Source organism: Periplaneta americana, chromosome 14 (genome assembly GCF_040183065.1).
Source record: "Periplaneta americana isolate PAMFEO1 chromosome 14, P.americana_PAMFEO1_priV1, whole genome shotgun sequence".
NCBI lineage: Eukaryota > Metazoa > Arthropoda > Insecta > Blattodea > Blattidae > Periplaneta > Periplaneta americana.
In genome coordinates, this window is record NC_091130.1 from 69,268,239 (window position 1) to 69,291,218 (window position 22,980).

A 22,980-nucleotide genomic window follows, 5' to 3' on the forward strand; every position below is an offset into this window, starting at 1 on the left:
CAGAGAGGTCAATGGCAAGTTGTAGCCGATTTAAGTGAACACCATATTTTAACGTTTTGGTGGCTACTTCATTCACACACAACCCCCAGAATGTCTGGAGGACCACACCTGCTGTTGGTCGACGGGTCCATTGGACCTAGCTGGGAGATCTTGTTGATCACCAGCTTTCCCTCCTTAAGCCACTGGAGGACGATTTTAGTGCCATAGCAGGTCAGCACTAGGAACAAAAAAGTAGAAAGAGGAGGAAGGAAAGGGAAATGAACCCCTAGGCCTCGAATGCTCTAATGCCGTCAGGGTCAAAGAAAGTAAGAGTTCAGTCAGAGGACTGGATAGGAAAGGGTAAAGAGGGAATTAGGTATTGGTTAGAGGAAAATTATACCAAATTCAGTCATTAACTCATCAAGCTGACCAGTGCTAATTGATGAGTAGCCCCTCTCTTTGGTTCAGCTTGTAAAATTATGCTTACTAACAGCTGCACCATGGGAAGGTAGGGATGGGACATTGGGTATTTGTACAGGTTGGTTCCTTAAAGCCTTCAATGGGAAGGATTAATGGCTCTCCCCCCTGTATCCGACAGATACCCTTTTGCAGCCAAAGAATGTTATCTGTATGATACAACTTTGATACAAGGTACCCAACCAACAAATCTTATTTATCACCCCCCCCCCCCCATTTGTCTCTCAGTCAGTTTCTTCTGGACTTCAAAGCATTAAAAAATTGTAAGAAATTCAGTTTTGAACTTACTTTAGGCTATGAGGTTGCAGTTCCACTTAGCAATAACATGGGATTTGTCCAGGGTGGAATGAAAACATTAGCAAGTTATAAATAAACTTTATTGCTTTAAGGATATTATTGTATAGAATAGTGTGGGGTACATACTTACTATTCTTTATCATGGAAAATCCCTCAAGATGAAGAACAAAATGCTGTTGTAAACCGTAAAATGTGTGGATAAGTAGGAAAATGTTTTAGTGAGAATATATCGACTACATTGATATTTCATACAGCAAATTACAAGGTGTAATGAAGTGCATTCCATAACCTCTCCTACTCAAATCCCATCCTGATCTTCCTGTGGTGCAACCTGTTTTTAACCAGGCCCTGGGGATTGAGTCACAGTGATATAACTGTTCTATCAGAAATGGAGGAAATGCGAATTCAGCATGCTGACCTGCCATGTCATGCATAAGTATCCCATAAGTGATACAGAGGGGCTGTGGTCAGAGGAGTTGTCTGACAATCCTCCCAGCTAGGTCATATGCACCCATTAACCAATGGTAGATGTGGTCCTTCAAACAGTTTCGGGGTCATGTGTAGATGATATAACCACTACAACATAAAAGTATGGTGCCTACATTAAAACGGTTACCGGTATATTATTATTCATTAAACAATATGCTTATGCCCATATATCAGCAAAAGCTAAAAATAAATCTGATGAATTGCTAAAAAAAATTAACAATTTACTAAATGTGGCTCTAATAGCGAACATACTATTTTTACCCAACATTTCAATAGAAAGGAACTGAATATTGTAATAAATAATACAAGAAGTCGTATATATCCTGAATTTCTTAAAACCTTGGAAAAACTGTTAAGCAAGAACCAAGACATTTCATGAAGTAGAAGTGGTGTTTGGTGGTTTAATATTCAGTGGCACAACAGAAAAAATTGGTATCCTGTGGTGTACTTTCCATCTTTTATTTTGTAGTTAAATTTTTCATTTTGAAATTTTCTGGCTAAGTTTGTAGAAAAGTAAAAAATACTAGAATAATGTTGTAAAAATGATTTCTCAGTGTTAATAGGTGCTAGATCCTCAGACAAACAAAACCAGTCAAACTGAGGGAGGACCTAAATGTTGAAATATTCTTTTATGAAACTCAGCATTGTTTCATTTTTTCTCCAGTTAGTAGAACATTAATTTTGTGAATAAGCTTATTTAGTTTAATAAACAGCACAATAAATTTGAAATGCTGGTTTTGCCAATTTTTCTTAAAAAATCTGGAATTTCTCTAATTTTTACAATATCCATCTGGCAACCTTATGTATAAAACACTTTTTATTTTTTTTTAAACACCATGTCAACTTTATAATTTTCAACAGTTAAAAGATTAATCAACCCAAATTAGCCTATCAAGATGGAGGCCTAATATACCATTTTCACGAAATTTCAAACAATAAAACATGGGAGAGTCTTATTGTGCAATAAAATATAATTACAGAATATCTGAGGAAAAGTGCAGTTGCATCCTTTCGATTATTCACATGGCATAACTGTTTGTCAAAACACTTGAACAAAATTGGAATTTTTTTCTTCACCACTTTGTCCATTGTGCAGTCTTCAGGAAGAAATGGATCAAAATCATCTTCAGCAATGTCCAGCACTTTCCTTTAAATCCACTATTAATACCTATGTGAGAAATATTGGAGCGCAAGAGAGTTAATGACTTTATGCCAAGAACTCAGCACTACAACATATTTTAAAATCTCACTATTCCATGGCACTGTTTAAAACAGTATAAAAACCTTTTAGAACATTTTTTTGGCCAACCCTGCTTGTATATTTGTTCTTCAAGAAGATCAGAGCAGAAAATGTACTCTCGCAGAAGTATGCTGATGCAAATGGTATTAAGTGTTGTATTGAAAATAGGGAAATGTAGTGATAATGCGCATGCAGCGAAGTTTGCAACAAGAGCATTGTAGGTAACACGATTTTTAAGTTCGAATCAGAAGATAGGCTAATTCTAAGATATTTTTCATACAGTTGCTTTTTCCATTGCTGAAAGGATAATCCCTTAATTTTAATGTCAATCAGTGAAGATGTTAATCATGGTGTGTTGTTAGAAAGTCACTGAGAGTGGGAAATGAATCAAATTCTCGATTGATTAGTCAGTAACACCACAAGTTAAATTTATTTATTGTTGCTTTGTTCTTATTCTGAACAGAGAGTACAGTTAGAATTTGACTATGAAGATTAAAATTTAAAAATGTTTGTTAGATATGCAAGACTTGCAAGCCAAGAGAAATCCCTCAGGTGAACTCCTTCCTGTTAAACTCTGTGTCTCAAAAGTCTGAGATAAACAAAAAAATTTTCAGAAAGCCGATAAAAATCAGACAATATGATGAAGTTAAGCTTAGTTAAAATACTGTTTGAAAACACGCCTTGATTCCATGAGCTCCTTTAAGTTGGGAACAATTCATTAGCACAAACTAAGCAGTTCAGACGGTTTAAGTAACGTTTTGAAGTACAAAATTGGAACAGTTTTGATTAATAATATGATGACTAGATTCTAATTCATAGTCATACTGGTAGCATTGCAAAAATGCTCGATTGTGTTCCAAGTTTTTTTTTTTATTGTGATATGGAAATTATTTTTATGCAGTTCCTGTAAAAATGAAACAAGCTTCTAATGTGGTCATCCATGTGTTCTCAGAGTCCATCCAAATAACTAATGAAATAATAATGTTTGAAGATAATGGCTATTGGTGTTGTATTATAACTGCTGCACTTCCCTGATTTGATCCCTGCGATTTTTATTTGTGGAGAACTAGAAGACAAGGTTTACAAAAGCAGTTACTGCATACTGGAGGAAATAAAAGACAATATTGAAACGAAATAATGAGAATCATTTTCAAACATTGAACTTTGATGTGTGAACAGATTTTTTTACGAAGTTGTCAAGTATGTGTACATGCTGCATATTTAGTACTAGCCTATCCATGTAAAAATGCAGATGTTAGGATCATCGTATGTTTGCTCTCAGGAATGTGACTGAACAGGAGCTGTTGGCAGTGGGACATCAAGGATATAATCACAGTGCTATCTCAAGTACTAAGCTAGGAAGAAAGCAGTTTGTTAATGTGCAAGAGGCATTTCTTCATACATTGTTCACTGAAAATCAGTAAAGAGTTTTAATTGAATAAAAAAAAAATGGGGAAGTGGTAGTTGAATTTTTATTTTTCTCTCTCCCTGTAATTTAATTTGTAAAAGATGCGACACAAATTGAGAGAAAGGAAGGAAAGAAGAATTGCAGAACGAAATTTGTGCCAGATCTCAAATACAGTACTTCCTAGTTATGTAATTCTTTGCACAGTGTTATGCTTATTACATATATGTAAGCTTCCCCTCTCCGCTTTCCGTGCAATACTGTTAGTCCTATGATAGCGAAATGTTTCATACAATTAATTTATTTTGAAATCGTTTATATGCACAAATGATAAAGTTATGTTTTCTGAATATCTGTTTACCGTATATAAGTTGTTTGATAGATGAAACACAAAATTTAGAATACATATATTTATGCTCTGCATATTTTATGTACTGTTATATTGTAGGTATAAAAGTTGGCACACAGTGGGAAACTAGAGCTGAATGTTCTGCAGCAGGTGTTCATGTGCCTCTTGAAGACGGTATACACGAAGGTCCAGATGGTGCATATTCACTAGTTCTCTGTAATGACTTCAAAAGTGAACTTGATTGTGGGGAGAGCTTCACTTTCACTTGTGGAACTCTACAGTCTGTAAAAGGAAAGAAAAATGGTGCACAGGTAATTTGCTACGAATTTCAATTAGAGTTTGTAATTAAGATGATTTTTCAATACATTTGGAAGTAAGTCAACTTCACATGCTTGTAAATCAGTCATTTAATGCCTTGAACGTTGAGAGATACGGATGTATTCTTACAGCGATTTAATCAAGCTTACATACAATATAATATCAGCATAACAGTGATCACAGTCTACACAAAACTAGAAAGGTATTGACAGTTCTCTGTGTCACACGCGGGAAGGGAGTGACGTTGTAAAGTTGTGCGGTAGTGTGGTGTGGCTGATTGCGCCACCTGCTTGCAGTGTCGGAACTGAGCAGCTGATGCGAGTGAACTCATAAATTCATATCATACAGACTTTTGACTAGACATAGATCTATATAATATTATTATTATTATTATTATTATTATTATTATTATTATTATTATTATTATTATTATAAAATTAACGAAAGAGTGACTGAATGTGAATATGATACAGTGTGCAAATGATAAGTAGTATAAACCATAATAAAGATTTCATGGTATAAATTTAAAGTTATAAAGGAAAGATACAGTTTTTAGCTCCATGGACTACCCTAGTTAGGTAATAATGTCTCGTGGAGAAGTGTCAGGCCTACATAAATCTGAGTGTCATAATGTGACTAACAATACACAAAATAGTGGAGTGTCTGATTTTTTCTAAGTCAGGTGTTTTAGATATTAGTACCAGTAACAATGATGTGGAAACAATTGAGCCTCTTTCATTTTATCTCGACTTAAATAGGGCGAAATATGATAATAATCCTATTTCAGACGATTGTATAAGGTATGTAATAAATCAATCCCTTCGCAATCATACCGCTTAATAAAGTTATGTTACTCGAAATGTGGACAGTGACGTTAAAAATTCACGCAAGCAATATATTGACTTTCCGAGGTTATACTTAAGTAAAAGTTTGTTTCACAGAATCATGAGGAATGATGAGAAATGACAAAGATTAACATCTTGTGCCAATCGTGGAAGATTCCACATCTTGTAGCGAAATTTGCATCTTTTTGAAGTTAATATAAATACACAAGCCACTGGAATAACTACGAAAACAATAGTTACGACAGAACACCAATACTTTCTATGACACAGTAACGAAGATTAAACTCTTCTGAACAAAACAGCTGGCTATGACATGCTCGCTGTGAAACAGTCAGCAACACTAACCTGTCACCATGGACTCTTGTAGGCTGGTTTGAGCAGTTATCATGGTGATGCCTTTCTAGTTTTGTATAGACTGTAGTTCAGTGAAGTTTGTGTACGTGATTAAGTACTTTATTGAAACAATAAGCATTACAAAAAGTATTAAATATAGATCTTTTTTTACCCAGCACTCAGAAGAATGTCTCTTTTATTTGTTCCCCTTTCTATTGTTTCCTCAAAGGTAAATACTTCAGAATTTATATTATGAAACAGGATGTTGCTTTCGACTGGGGCATACAAGCTAAATATTGTTAGGTGACCTTTATTTATTTTGAATCTTGCTCTTACTACTCTGTTATTCCAAAATTTGCAATGTTCTGGTTTTTTGTGTTAATAATTTGTGTATCCATTGTTTATCCCACATTGTTCCCTGATATTCCTCTATACTGTTACTTATTTTTGCATAATTCTCTATTTCTTTTGTTCCTTTCAGCTTATTTTTACTTCCTGTGTGATGTCTGCTATTTTGATTTCATGTTTATTCAGAGTTTTATCAAAGTTTTCTTTCTCTCCCAGTTCGGTTAACACTCCATTTTGCATATTTTATAGTACAGCCATTTGGTCTCCGACCCTGATGTTTTGTGAGATAATAGAAGTGTGAAAGAGGGAGACTAGCATTTCCAACCTGTGGCATTTTGAAGTTCTAAACAGAGCCCCGAAATTCTACTTAAATGAAACTATTCTGCTAAATTTTAATCTTCAAACATTCTGGTTCAGTTTAATGTAATGTTTTTAATTACTATAGTTAGCTGCTACAAGACTTGAGTTCTGGTATGTGACGAAGAATTCAGTCGCAGTTTGCAATGCTGGGAGAAATGTGACTATTGTTCTAGCAGGCACTTTCAGCTCTGATGCATGCATCTCTCCTAGCATTGCAAACTGCAACTGAATTCTCCTGCGCGTACTAGAACTCAAGTCTTGTAGCAGCAAACTATAGTAATTAAAAACATTATATTAAACAGAACCAGAATGTTTTGAGGTGAAATTTAGCAAAATGATTTCATTCAAATAGAATTTCGAGATTCTGTTAGAATCTAAAAATTCCGCAGGTTGACAGTGCTGGTCTCTCGCTTCTTTTCACTTCTCTTACCTTGCGAAACATCATGGCCAGAGACTGGATGACTGTACTGTAGTCACGCCTTTTTCGTTCTTATGTTGTCATCAGATCTATCTGGCTTTAGTTGTTAGACGTACTGGGAAGGTAACATGTCCCGTGAATATGGTTAGGATGACCTTGTAGTAAGCTGTACAAATTTCAGCTATGGCAGTGCATGCCTATCGAATTCAGAAACAGTTTACTGAAGCTTGTTTTCGATACTAGAGTTTTTGTATAAAGCATAGTGCGCAGTCGTTAAATTTATTTTCAGAACATGGGAATTCTGTTGGTATTCATAGAGAATTGTGAATATATATTTGTTTATGATATACACGATTTAAAAATGATCGAAAGTTCATTGCTGTCTTGACTTGATCAGGATGGCCTTTCTCTTATAAGGGATCTCAACAGAGAATATGTTGAGAATGGGATTGTGAATAACTGTTGTGTAACAGTAGAATAAATTTCTGTTCAGAAAGACTGGAGCCATGGAACAATGATGAGAATCATTACAGATGAATATGACGAAAGTGAGTGCTTGCTGTGTGCTAGGGATACTAAACGAAGGAAAAATGGATTGTGCTGCACTATGTAGGTCCAGGCCTAAAAGTACAACTATCACTGAGAAAAATTCTGCATTACCACATGTTGTCAGTAATTGCAGTAAAACAACGAGACTTGCAAAAAAAATCATTCTCCAGCAAGACTAACACCCCACAACAAAAAGCAACGAATTTTCATTAAATTCTTCATTCAGCAGGAAGTGGAAATCATATGACATCCTCTCTGTTCACTCATTCTTACCCCTTATGATTTGTAGCTGTTTGACACACTGTAACTCGCACTTCAAGGAAGACATTTTTCGTTCAGAGCCAGATTGAATTTGCAATATACCAGTGTCTAAAACTTAACCCTCAAGAATCCAAAAAAAACCTAGTATGAAAAGTAGATTCAGTGATGGTAACTATGCATAGACAAACAAGAAGACTATGTAGAAATGTGTATTACGTATGAATTAATTTGCAAGAATTCATACATTTAGGGAAATATTTTATGCATTACTTTTGGACTGCACCTTATATATTACAAGTAGTATATCGAGCTAGCACATTTTTCGAATGAATACAACATTTAAGTGCCAGCAAGATAGGCTGCCTGCTTAGTAGTAGTACCGTTTGTTTTGTGAAAGCCTTCTTCCATAAATCAGCCTACTTAGTTCATTTACCTGGAAGTCTCACGTTAGCAGATACAAATTGTTCTATAACCTTAAACAAATTGTTCGTTAACCTTTGAAGTCTGTTTACACTCAGTGGATATCATTATTAGATTGTTGCTTTGCCGTCTGCTTTAAAATGTCAAACATTAGAATTAGCTTCTGAATAAAGTAGTTTACTTCTCAAAGCTTCTATAAATGTGATGTTTCACTTGGGAAACCAATGTACAACAATTAATTGGGCTACACTGCACTGACTTGTTATATCTGCATATTAATTTTTCTTAAAATATATATATATAACATTTTTTAGTGATGGCAAGACTGATTATTAAACATGTTTATAAACTGAGTTCTTTTTTTTTTATTTCTCTTGCCAAAATAATGTATGTACCAGTATGTATTTATTCATTCTGCAAATGGGTAAATACCCTGTGGCATTGGTAACTAATTACTAGGGATCGGAACTTAAGGCACTAAAAAATGGTGTTTTAGGCTCCTAAAAAGGCACTGAAAAATGGTATTTTAGGCTCCAAAAAAGGCACTAAAAATTGTATCCCAGGCACCTAAAAGGCACTAAAAATAAAAATTTAGGGATAATTCTGTGGTGTTCGGGTAAAGAGGTATAGGTCATTTTTTTGACCAGGTGGAATTTTGTTCTCCAGATGAACACACAAGTTAAATTATGCAAGTGGGTGTGCAAAAATTAAAGAATACTAGCAGTTGATATGTTTTATTTGTATAGAAAATTATTTGTAATAAGGGTTCCAAGTTTAATTCCCATTTATCTCCGAACTCATTTTTATGACTTATCTCCCTTTACCCAAACACCACAGAATTAACCACTGAAAATTTATTTCACACACAATAATTAATTTGGACTATTTCCTTACACGATGTTTTAATTAAATGCCAGTATTCGCTTTTTTGTTCATTATGTATACATAGCAAATTAACATAACACTGCATAACCACTTAAAAAAAATTAGATAAGTGGTATTTGTCCTACAGAATGTTTAATTTAGTGTGCACTTATTCGTCTCCTTGTTCATAATTTGAATGACAGTACACAACAAGCAACTTTTCAAGATTAAAACACTCGCTCTTGTGACGTCTATTGGACAAAATCTGTTTATATGCTGAAAAGGATCTCTCAACATGCACTGAAGTGACTGGAACGTGCTTATACAGTACCATCCTGGCTACATTAAACCCCTCAGGAAGCTCATCACCAGTCCCACTTAGAACTTTATACACAGAATTAATGGTTTCATATCCAGGATTTCTTGAAAGAACACTTTTTAGCTTCTCATATATTTGAGCAGCGTACTTGCCAGGAGCTACACATAATCTGTTTTTTGCATTCAAAAACAGGGGCATGGATTCACAAAATGACAGACTGCTGGATTCCAGTTGTTGAATGATATCTGCTACAAACGTGAAATGCGCATCGATACATGCTAAGTCTTCTTTAAGTCCTTTTTCTTGAAACACACACTGAGCTTCTTTGATTGACAGAGAATAATTCTCTGAAAATTCCTTAACAATTAGTGCTATTTGTTCAAAGTTATTCCCATAGTATTTTACTGCTCTCAACCATGCCCCCCACCACGTAACAATAGGCTCAGGTGATAGGGGAGTGTCAGATAACTTCTCTCTAAATACAAAGATAATCGTAGACTGTGTGGCGTGTGCTTCAAGCAGATACGTCGTCTATGTTATGCAGGAGAAGGATAGATAATAAAGTAAACTGCTATCTGAACTTAAGACGGTGATTGTCAGTATGAACGACGAGACTAGTTAGGTTGTGGATCGTAAGAATTCTATTACAATAGGCTGTCCGAAATCTTTGCTGTATACTATAAGAACTATAAATTTTTTTCAGTTTCAAGCAAAAAAATTAATAATGAATGCTGTTAACTATGTATGTCCACAAAAAAGGGAAAAAAGAACAAATAAAAACAAAAAAAGGCACAAACTACAACATTCGATTTTTCGTGATTCGTATACATAAATTAACAGTCTTAAAATACGTACTTCAAACAAAATAGGCATTTTCCTAAACTCCCAATTCCTACTAATTACACTCAATAATGACAGTTAATAAATTGCTAATAATAATAAATTGCTATTAATAATAATAATAATAATAATAATAATAATAATAATAAAATAATAACAATAGTATAATAATAATAACAAAAAGCATCCTAAATTAAATGAAGCACGATCACTTGAAATAACATTTAAAGTAAATCTAATTTTTATCTTCATATTTCAGTTTCAGAAACAAACGAAATTGCCAGATATCGTAATGAAATTTCTTCAGCTTGTTGTCTTAATTACTGTATTTAAAATTACAGAATTCCAACATTAATTAAAATGTTGACGGGGGTGAGGGCCCTGAGAAATGTTTGTGGGTGGACCCACAATTTCTATGAGGAACTAAGAACACAAAAGTTATCACAATTGGCAGTACAAATAGCACAAATTATCACAACTGATGATATAAACACGTCCTTCACATTGAATAGTTAGACCAAAAACTAATTTGCATGTCATTGGTAATTTATTTGAAATGTTGCTGGCAGCTTGACTTTGCAACATGAGGTTGTTTGCTCAGGGTGAAATCTTTTTATAGTTGGCCTCATAAATTACACATTTAATTTCTGTGTATTTCAGGCAATAGGCATGGTGGATCCAGTGATTGAGTATGAGACTCCAGCACAACATAAATATAAATTGGCATTGGCAAGAAGTTTCAACATAGGCAAACCTATCAGAGTAATCCGTGGATCTGACTTAACTAGTTTGTATGCACCCAAGTTTGGATACAGATATGATGGTAAATAGCGAATTTCTATTTTCTTTTGACTACTGTAATGTGTGTGAACAATGCACTGCCTATTATCCTTTCAGAATTTCTGTCATCTAATTATTTCATAATTATGTTCCGTTTCTCTTCTACTTTGTGTAAATATGATCATAAATGTAACGTAATTTTTAACAAAAATAGAAAGGTATTTTTCTGTTTGCTTTAAGAACATACTTGATGTAAACGAAAAAAATTGTGTCCATGTGCAAATTGAGGAACTAATGCTAGTACTACTTTTAGGAACTATGTGACTTATCATTACTGCCTCTAAAATAACCATAATCAAAATCATGACGTATTAATAATCCAAAACTTTGAAGTGTAAGAAAAATAATGTATCTTTACACCTTAGTTGATTGTCCTAAATCACGCAGCATATCAATTAGGTACATTCAAAACTACCACCTGCTCACAGACAACACATTTATCAACTGCATTTCATAGTACTGATCACATGTGTGCTTTTGTCACTTCGTGCTATTCATATACAAGGTTTGTCCCCACAAATTACACATGCACTGATCTGCTGGATGTATTCACCAAAACTTACTGAAACTCTCTTTGGCACATAAAGAACAGCACAAAACCTATGTCTGAGTCCATTTTAGACTGTGTTTAGACTGCAGTTAGAGTTTCTATTTGGAGGTGTCATATTGCAATATTGTAGTGTGAAGAATCAGAGGGGAGAGATGAAAGTTCTATGTAAGTAGAACAATACTTTTATTGTTCACTGCAGGTGACTTCAATAAAACTACACTCATAAATAGCAAATTTTGAACGGTAATTTGCACTTGCCTGCCTTCACTTCTCTGAAACAATATAGAGGTATATTTTATGTGGCAACATACTTTATTCTGGGACTATGTGTACTATTTGATTATTCCAAGAATTACATAATATGCATGCTTACAGATAACATAAAATATACATATGTACATTAGGGAAAATTTGCAGTGATAAAGGCACAAATAACAATACAAAAAAGTGAAATTGATGAGCCTTGAAATAGCAGATGTTGACGACCATGGAACAATTACTACAAATAATGTAATACCGAAATATTATGAATATTATAATATTTTATTTAGTCAGTGATACTCATATGCTGCACCCCGGCATGGTTTGATTCCTACCTGGATTGATTACCTAGTTGGGTTTTCTCCAAATGTAAAACGAATGTCAGGTAATCTCATGCCAAATTCTTGGTCTCAACATACACAATCTCGTTATTACCAATTCCATTGATGCTAACTAACCTAGTAGTTTATACAGCATCGTTAAATAATCTAATAAAAATTACAGAGTGATTACAGAATTTTCACGTAATCCCTGTTTGCATCTGTAAATTATCATTTGTTCAAACCAGCCATAAGGAATGGATTTTTCAGACAAAAAAAATCATCCAAGTGCATATTCTTGTGGAAGGGAAACAAAGATAGGGTTTTTATGGTATGCTAATTTTTTTTAATTTAAAAGAACCTTCATTACATTTGTCTAGTCACATGTCATAAGCAAAATTCTGGAACTGGACATTTTGTTGTATGACTATAGTCCCTACTTTCAGTTGTGGATGAGTCTATGAACAAACCCCTCGTAGTGCCCTTTAGTAACTAAAAGTAGGAACAGTATTTCGATGGGTGAGAAGTGATACCTCGTATCTACAAAAATGGTCAGTTAGTTTAACTACATTATTATTTAGAATAACTAGTTTTCATAATGTTCACAAAAATTGGACGGTTAACTAACAATTTGTCCTCGAGTAGATAATCTTGCAAAGAAGAAACATACATGTCCATAAAATATGAATTCTTTTAACAAGATTCGTTAGTATTAATTGTTTAAAAGTTTGAAAAGACAGGAGAAATGTACAGATTAAATTTCTGAACATTTGAATGAATAGCATAAGTAGTGATTATGAAGTCTATGAGTAAAAGTATTGTAAAGTAACAGTTAAATAAAGGAAATGAACTAGTAAATAATGCTAATGTTCTGAATTTCATATTGAGATGATTTATAAAGTTGGTTGTGTAAGTGGTAGTGTTGTATTACTTCACTGGATAAGTATTAATTCGAAAGTATTTTGAGATTAAAATTCTTGTCTCAGTAAACTCTACGGGTGGTATTCATAGACATTTCGCAGCACGCGCTACGAGCGTACTAAGCTAGCCCTGGCTATCCACTGGTTACTAGTACAGAATTCAAATCATATCCTATCTCTAACACTGGTTTATGAATACGAAAAACGCTGATAATCCACTGAAATCCCGCACTAAAAATGTCTATGAATACGGCCCTACATCTTTATTTATTTAACACACATTTCCATGATAATGTTTAAAAGTGGTACAGCAAAGTGTGGTAAGAAAACATGTGCGTCAACATTGAGATTTTGATATTTAATATAATTAGGTGGAACAAATAAATTCTTTTACATATTTTTTTCGCCAGTCAAATACGAGAATTTGCTGTCATATTGACATGATGAAAATTTGCATTTGAGGTGGGATGTGAACAGGACGTCAGTGAGTATTGTGTGTGTAAATACGGTATTTTCGTAAATCATTATACATTACTACTTCTGATTCAGCTATTTTACAAATTACAGATGTTTATTCTTTATTCCTTATTGTTGACAGTTGTTTTCGACATTTTGTATTATCACTGAAAATGCAGTACACATTAAATCAATGGCTTTTCCTTGTGAAGCAATACTGGATTACGAATTCATTTACAACTACTCAAAAGGCATACCAGAGAGAATTTGGTGTTCATAATCTCCCCCAAAGAAACACAATACTGGGACTGGTAAACAAATTGGAAACAACTGGATCTCTGAAACAATAATAATTTTGATGACAATAAATATACAGAATAAAGAATAAACATCTGTGCGTCTCGTGAGAGGGAATCAACTTCTGTTAATTTGATGTTAAAAGTGATCATTAAGTGAATTTCCAGCCAAATAAATAAAGAATTTTCAACATTTGCTATAGAGGTTAGTAATCTCCCAAAGATACTCTACATTTGAGGTATAACAAATTGTGACTAGCATCATTCGTTTTGAAATAAATAAAGAAATGTTAGTTCTATATAAATCACTCTGTATAAGTAGTTGGAGTTTTATTACTTGATTAATGTACATTCAACTTGATAAATATATTTTAAAAAGTCATCATTAGCGTCAACTTTCAAACGCACATTAGTCATTGTCACCTGCATTCCTCATGTATGCCTCCTACCAAACTCCATGCAGTACTGTGTTTGTGTTCATGTAATTTTAATAATCAAGAACAAAAATTAAAACTTTTTGTTGAAATGCAGAGTATTTTTTATTGTAAGAAAATTCTATATAGCATTTCAAAGAATAACTAATTATTGAATTTCTTTTTAACTAACAGGCTTATATATTGTGAAGAAGTATTGGAAGCGTATTGATGACTGTTCTGTTTGTAAATATGCCTTGAAGCGATGTGATGATCAGCCTTCTCCGCCGTGGAGCACAGAATGCATTAAGGTAAGTTTCATTTTATATTAGAAATTTAGACTAATTTTTATTGTATGTACTTATCTCTTCCTTTTTTCTTTTTTCTACTTCATCTTCATTTCCTCATCCCTTTCCTTCATCATCTCTTTGTCTTCTTCCTCTGAGTCTAGTGTCAGGTTTTGATCTTCTGAATGTAGCTGCTCCATATTTTTCTCTCTGTAACTTCCCTTAGCCGAACAATAACAGCAAATACATTAAATTCAAAAGTTTGCAAATGATAATTTGGCACAACTAATTGAAAATTATGTGTGGAATATTGATGAAAATTAGTTTTATTACAATACTGACTTAATTTACTCTTAACTTGGATCAGACTAATAAATATAATACAAGTTAATACCTGAAAGTATCCTTTCACTTATAAATAAAGGTTTACAATGGACGTCAGATGCTAAAATATGTATAGTCTTCTCCTATAATCAGTCAATCTTTTTTTCAGCCATGAGCATTCATGGATGCTATAGACCAATGGTTCCCAAAGTGTGGAGTCGTGTAAAGAGCTGAGGAGGGGGCCGCGAGATGATTTGCAATATAAAATAAAAGCGCCTTAGTGATGTACATATTTTATTTTGTATGGTATTTAGAAACATAAACAACGTTGAACATAAAAATAACAAATCTTTTAGTAGTTATAAAGTAAAAAATAATTATTGTGGTAAGTGTGCTTCCCCCCTCCCCCCCCAGAAAGCCTATCAAATCTGGTCTAAATGTTTGATACACACACACACACACAGTCATACAGTTTTGAAGTTCGAAATTTCTTGCTTTTGTATTGATGGCAATCATAGACTCGAAATTTACTTTGCGTGAATACAAGGTTGCAAATGCTATAAAAAATTTAAGAAATTCTTTTGCAGACTTGGGGTTTTCTTTTGTTGCAAAACTGATAGTATTGTCCAAATCTCCCGACATTTGGGGCATGTTTACTTATATGGCAATAGACAGTAGCAACAGTGCTACATTGCCGCATACGGACATTCTGTGATGCCGCCTGTAACAATAAAGTGTGTGCTCAGACAAGTTCTTCATGACAGGTTCTCTATATGTGATTGTGATTAGGTTGAATGACACTTTTCTGAATATATAGAAACAAGAATCTCATTTCTGTGCCAAGCGTTCTGGATTTTGTGTCTCTTAATCGCATCCCAGCTGATTCATGGATTTTATGGTCTTTCTCGAGTAACGTTTATTTTACACAGCTGCGTGTCGATAGGAAAATCTTTCGAAGCACCAAGATTCCCAAGACAATAAACTGTAAATAGTATCCATTCAGCAACATAAATATCAAATAAAAAATAATTATGAAACGAGAGTCGAGAATGCCAGTTCTATTGCTGTTTGTGTTGTGTGTAGGTATTCGATGTTCTTTGTGTCTGTCAATGAAATCAATAATTTGTTTGTAATAAACATTTTCTATGTGTTCTTATCAGTTTATTACTTTATTTGTTTATTAATAGTATGAAATTCAATCATGTCATTCAGGATGGCCAATACTAGTGAAAGTAATAGATCCAGTGGAATATAGTAGGAAAATTCGAAAAATTATATTTAATGTTTACAGTTTCTTCAGAAAATATTCTTTGGAAGAAAACCATAAAAATCTTAACTTTTCTAAGTGTCAAGAACCAACTGCTGAGACATGTTCAATAAGTGTATCAACCATGTTACATGTATACAGAGAAGTACAAAAAGCGGAAACACAGGGTGCTAAGAAATTGTTTGACTCTTCCAGAAAACATATTAATATAGCTAAGAGTGACGAGTTTATATTTAAATGACTTCGAAAACACAGCATTCGCTTTTTCCCTGGAATTGCAAACATCACATTAAAGGTGTGATTTTTAATACATTATTCATTATTGTATGGATATATTATTTGTTATTATATTATTCTGTTTTCTTATTGAGGACGAAACTTGTTTTCAATATCAGTCTTCTATCCCTTCCATCATATGTGTTCAGCGGAGCACACATCATCAGTTCTGTAGGTTTGACAACATCGTGCTTGCACGTTATTGGCTCTCACGAAACTTCCCCCCCCCCATTCCCTCCCCCATCTGTAACTGTCATAATTGTTTTCATTTTCTTCTAGAAAATACTCAAAAAGCTGTTGTTTAAAATTGTACTTTAGGTTTCAGGTAATATCCATTGGTTTTGAGTTGTTGTTGTTTTCTAATGCCAGGCATTTGACAATAAAGTCATTTGACCTCTTGCAATGGAGTGGTTAAATGGCAAGTTGTAGCCAATTTAAGTGAACACCATAGTGTAACGTTTTGGTGGCTACTTCATTCACACACAACCCCCAGAATGTCTGGAGGACCATACCCGGTGTTGGTCGACGGGTCTACTAGACCTAGTTGGGAGATCTTGTTGATCACCAGCTTTCCCTCCTTAAGCACTGGAGGATGATTTTAGTGCCATAGCAGGTCAGCGCTAGGAACAGAAAAGTAGAAAGGGTAGGAAGGAAAGTGAAATGAACCCCTAGGCCTCGAATGCTCTAGTACCATCGGGGTCAAAGAAAGTAAGAGTTCAGTCAAAGGACTGGATAGGAAAGGATAAAGAGAGAATTAGGTATTGAATAGAGAACTCATCAAGCTGACCAGTGCTAATTGATGAGTAGCCCTTCCCTTTAGTTCAGCTTGTAAAATTATGCTTACTAACAGCTGCACCACGGGAAGGTAGGGATGGGACATTGGGTATTTGTCCAGGTTGGTTCCTTAAAGCCTTCAATGGGAAGGATTAATGGCTCTCCCCCTGTATTCGAAAAATACCGTTTTGCAGCCACTGGTTTTGAGTAAAATTGAAATTGTTTGCGATTTTTATAGGGATTTGTATTTTTCGAATGGGGTCAAGAAACTTCATTTAATACACTATAGAAATTCTCATGTCATCGTTCTCATAGTCTAGTAAAATGTGAATTTCTGTATTCCAGCTCCTATTCATTGGGATGGAATGCTATTGTCCTTGATGGACTGATGGAATGGTTTTAACAGCTAGTTGCTGGATCAGAGGTATATGGATTCGATCTCAACCAAAGGCAATAAAATCCTTAGTATAGTTTTCTTCAAGAGGGAAGTAGAACTGTGAGCATCCTGACTTAGATTTACAGTACGTCTCTGAAAGAAGGCCAGTGCAAAATTTGGTGGCCATTTTTCACCAATGTTTAATTAGACATGGAATAACCTCTGCAGTTGAATGTGTTGTCAAGTAAAATGTTGGTGATGCTGCTCTTGTTCAGACGCTAAATAGTAGAACAAAGAAAAGTTGCTGGTTTCTACATTGAATTGAACTTGTATACTAGCATACGACTGTACTCTCAAAAGCTGATATTCAGGATATCTTTTCTGATGTAAAATCAAAGTAGGCTGTATTATTTTAATATACCTGGGTCATTCAATAGGTAATGCACCACATTATTTTTTTTCATTCAAGGTTTGTTTTATCGCAGTTGCAAATATACCACGTTATTTTACAATGCATTGACTACAAATACTTATTTTTCCACACAGTCTCCATTCATATCTATTGCCTTACACCATCTAGATGGTAGAGTTTGTTTGCTGTAAAGGTATCACTTTGCTCATCTTCTTCTTAGCGATATCATTACTTTGGCTGTGACCTCGTCATTGTTGTATTGCTTCCTTCAGGTTGCATCTTCGGATGGCCAAACAGATGGAAATCAGATGGTGACGATTTGGACTGTAGGCTGAATGACAGTCCATCCGAGTTTTGTGACCTCTTGATGCATGTGCAAGCTTGTGTGTGGGCTTGCATTGTTATGCTGAAGGAGAGTTCTTTTGACGTCTTACTGGAGGTGAACATGCATAAATCGTCCCTTATCTGTAGAGTCCTCTTGTAAACGTCTGAGATCATTGTTTCACCAGTAAGCTGTGTGTCATTCAAAATTACCCCTTCAAAGTCCCAGAAGACTGAGGCCATGATCAGGACTTATCTCTAGAGACATTTTTAAGAGCTTGTGAATGTTTACAATGGTGTCTTTTTCAGCACACTTCCTATGCAGTCACCATTTTGAATACTATCTGCATCCCTGCCATATAATGGAAAAGGCTGAAACTACATAAACTTATGCATGAAGGTTTCAGTAGGCTGTATATAAAATTTTGTGACCACTACGGAGGTTCTATTGACTAGAGTGCTGGACGTACCATTGTGTGAATCCAGGTTCAAACCTCGTGTATACACTGTGCAACGACTGTCAGTAAATTGGTGTATACAACTGGCTCATCTGTGTGAATGACAAACTATCAAGTACCCGCCATTAATAAATATATATATATATATATAATAAAGTTCTTAAGAAAATATTTGGGGGCTAAAAGGGATGAAGTTACAGGAGAATGGAGAAAGTTACACAGCGCAGAACTGCACGCATTGTATTCTTCACCTGACATAATTAAGAACATTAAATCCAGACGTTTGAGATGGGCAGGGCATGTAGCACATATGGGCGAATCCAGAAATGCATATGGAGTGTTAGTTGGAAGGCAGAGGGAATAAGACCTTTGGGGAGCCGAGACGTAGATGGGAGGATAATATTAAAATGGATTTGAGGGAGGTGGGATATGATGATAGAGACTGGATTAATTTTGCTCAGGATAGGGACCGATGGCAGGTTTATGTGAGGGCGGCAATGAACCTCCAGGTTCCTTAAAAGCCATAAGTAAGTAAGTATATATATATACTGTATATAATTTTGTTCTTCAGTGAAAGATGGCTGTTGGTGCATTATTTATTGAATCATATAACACATTGCTAAATGAAGTATACTTGGAAGGAAATATAGGCAGTTGTCATAATTTTATAATGTAATTGTATAATTTGTGTAGTGGTGTCATACATTAAGCATAAGAAAATTTACGAGAAAAATATGTGCAGGTATATACCTGCAGTTAATTTCTGCAAACTTGTATGTGACAAAATAAAATGATTTCCCATAGTTTAAATGTTTTAGTAAATATGTTATGTTAGGACAATGTAATATGTAGAGTGAAATAAAATTGTATACTCTGCCTAGAAATTCTGTGATGGTTGAAATCACAACAAAGACAGCTGATTCTGTTTGGAGTAAAACAAATTCATGCATAATCTTAGATGACTATCCGTAATGCTTATCTATTATTGAAAAATAGTGTGTTATGCAAACACGAGTGGGCCACTGGCATTACTCAGTCGGCAAAGGCATTTGTCTGTTGATTTGGAGTTGCACTTGGGCGTGGGTTCGATTCCCACTTGGGCTGATTATGTGGTTGGGTTTTTTCCGAGATTTTTTCCAACTGTAACGCAAATATCAGGTAATGTATGACAATCGTCAGCCTCATCTTATCAAATACCATTTCGCTATCACCAATTCTATTGATGCTAAATAACCCTGCAATTGAGAGAACGTTGTTAAATAACCAAGTAAAAAAAAAGATACGAGTGCAAGCATGACAGCATAATCACGATTTGAAGGAACAGGGCACATAGAAAATACAATATTGCGAGAATGTAGAGAAAATGTAAAGTTTAATATTCGTAAAATTGTTTCAGAATTTTGATAGCTGTAAAGGAATTACTACTGTATATAATTAAAATAGTCTGTGCTTTTCAGGTTGAAGATACGCCAGTTGGAGATTCCTGTACCAATCATGTGCAGTTGGATCATGTGACTTCTGCAGAAACAGTTGAAAGCTGCAAATTAAGTTCCATTGACGATGATTCTGAAGTTGTGGATAAGTTCGATGTAAAGTGTATAGATAATTCATGTTCATTGAATGACTCCTCAGAAGCAAAAAGTGTTTTCAGTGCAAGTGATGTTAGAGTTATATTGCAAAGGCTTTCTAATAGCATTGGCAATTCTGTTATTTTTAAATCGGATAACAAGCTGAAATCATGTTTAAAGAAATCAAAGAAACCCATGAAAAAGCATGTATATTTTAGAGTTGGTGCCACAAGACATATATATAGTTATGGTACCAAAGGGTCGAATTTCGATTCAATGAAAAGTAAACCCACAGACAACAAAAATTATGTGTGTGTTGATGGGTCTGACTTAAAAACCTTCAGTCCTTCAGAGGATTTTGAAGAAAAAGTGGCCAAAACAAAACTGTTATTACCTGCTATTGTGAACAATGTAAAGGACATGCCAGCTACTAAAAGATTAACTATGAAAAAAAAGTTAGATTTTGTACATAGTGATGTGCATCAGATGCAAAAAACTACAGATCGTGACAATTTGTTTGGTTGTTCAGTAAATGGTAATACTTTGCTGGCAGAGGCTAGAACTTTGTTAAAGCAGTCGGACACTGCTGCTACAAGCATGGAACATAAACTTTTGAAAAATGATAAACAGGTTCTACATACTCCAAGGAAATGGCATAAACAAACTTCTCAGACAAATGACAGCAGTAATTCCCTTTCTGATAAACATTTGATACAGAACACAAGAATGGATGAACAGAAAGATAGGTTGATCACGAGGAGAAACTCATCAGATAGTGTTACTAGCTGTCCAAAGAAATGTTTGTTAGGAGATTGTCTTTCTGTTACAAATGTGCAGAACACAGTTTCTCGTAAGAGAAAGTCTGTATCTCTAAATTTTACAGATGCTTCCAAGCCTAAATTAATAGCATCGACAACAACTTACACTAGGACACTGTACGAAAAAAAGTTTGATAAATTGCTTGATTGTAAAGTAAAGCTAGAAAAATTGTCCTCTTCATTTATAAATAGAGTTCTAAGTGGAGAAAAGATACCATTCATGGAAGAAAATTCCGTGAAACAATATGATACAGCTGTTAATATAAACTTTGACCAGAAGAATTTAGACAGTAATTGTATTTCAAAACACGACTGTTCCGAATTTGAAACTTCGAATCATGACACATGGCAGAATGATGACATAGATAGTTGGAGAAATGTAAGGTTTGTGTTAAAAGGGAAAAAGAAATTTGACATATCAAAATATTTCGAATTCTGGGAGCCAGAGATTGACTGGACTGGTTGGCTAGTGCATGTTGATTCTCTCCACAGCAGCTGTGAAGCATATCTTCACAGTATAAGTGATGGAGTGACAGAGTCTCGTATCTTAGTGTGGGATGATGTGTGCAAAGAATCGATAAGTAAGCATGAAACTGTATCCAAGAAAGTTTTAGAAAATGCAAAAAAAGAGGAAGTTGAAGAGATACAAAGTGTAGATGAACTGGATTCGAATGATGTGTGGCAGGGTTGGAATGTGATCATGGCAGATCTGAACACTTCAAAATCAAATAATAATTAATGTACCTGAGAAATGATAAGAGCTATCTTTTGATGAATTTTTGAAACAGAAGTACATTGAAGATTTTAGACTTCACAGTGATTATTCAGTACCAGACTCTTAGGTATTCCACCATGGAACTTAACATCTCCAGCATTTCGAAACTGCATACAAGTGCCATCTTCAAGGCAATATAATAAGACGGCATGTTATGTCTTTCCAAACAACAGGGACTGGGGCCAAACATTTTTCTGCTCTCTGCAATATGAGCTACACAGTAACTGGTGGGTACGAGATAATTTATACTTTCTTTGGTAATATTTGTTAGCATGAAAAAGTAAAATTTCAATATGTGATGCTCTGTCTTAATGTAAAATGGTAGCTGTGAAAAATGTACGATCTTTCTTAGGACAAACTTAAACTGTACAATCAGTCTGTTGATTGGTTTAAACTTTGTCACTGTTGATCAAAGCTTTCTTACAAGAAATTCTAGATCTAAGTACTAGGAAATATTTTCGGCTGTAGTATAATAAAGTTTTCTTTTCTGTCTTAATTTTTCTTGTTTAACGGACTTTATTATGGTGACACAGATGGCATTACTTTTGGTTCTCTTTCATCTCCAATTGGAAGCGTGCGGCCAATAGTGGGTTAAGCACCTCTGAGCAAATTATGCAGGAAAGGCGATTTTAAAACATTTCAGCTCATGCTGCACACACACACACACACACACATACACACACACACAAAAGGAAACGGAGTCTCCCACGGATTTTTGATGAAACAGACCATGAGTCACAATAGAAGAAGCCTCAGTGTCGATGTTCCACTGAAAATTCTAACTTTGCTCAGTTTGGTGCATGTCCTGTTATTCAGTTGCATGGTTCAATTGTATCCATTTTCTGCATAGAACATTTAAAAAAAATTCGGTCATTAGTCAAGCTCACTATAAACCTACTTGTTGATTTCGTTATGCAGACGACACATTTATAATTTAGTCACATGAGTACTTGTTGATTTCGTTATGCAGACGACACATTTATAATTTAGTCACATGAGTTGGAGAAAATAGCAACTTGTGACTGTACCATTAGTATGAACTTAGCCAAAGTTACTCGTACTTAAAAATTATTTTTGTGCTGCCAAAAAAATACAAGCAGTTTTCTAAAACCCATTAAAGATTACATGGAACTAAAAATTCCAGAAATATATCAAAT

General features: G+C 34.6%; 1 protein-coding gene across 5 annotated transcripts in view; it reads left to right on the forward strand.

Annotated features, from left to right (window-relative positions):
- The window catches only part of LOC138713417 (uncharacterized), a 71,559-nt gene extending 49,239 nt beyond the window's left edge, over positions 1-22,320 (forward strand). For 2 of the 5 annotated variants that reach the window (XM_069845502.1, XM_069845505.1), the window contains 4 exons: positions 4,336-4,547; positions 10,772-10,934; positions 14,363-14,478; positions 20,120-22,320. In XM_069845502.1, the coding sequence (XP_069701603.1) occupies positions 4,336-4,547; positions 10,772-10,934; positions 14,363-14,478; positions 20,120-21,787 (2,159 nt within the window). In that variant the 3' untranslated portion in view covers positions 21,788-22,320. Of the gene's footprint in view, positions 1-4,335; positions 4,548-10,771; positions 10,935-14,362; positions 14,479-20,105 lie in introns of all 5 variants that reach the window. The other 3 variants (XM_069845504.1, XM_069845503.1, XM_069845507.1) reach the window with 2 other exon arrangements.
- The last annotated feature ends 660 nt before the right edge of the window (positions 22,321-22,980 follow it).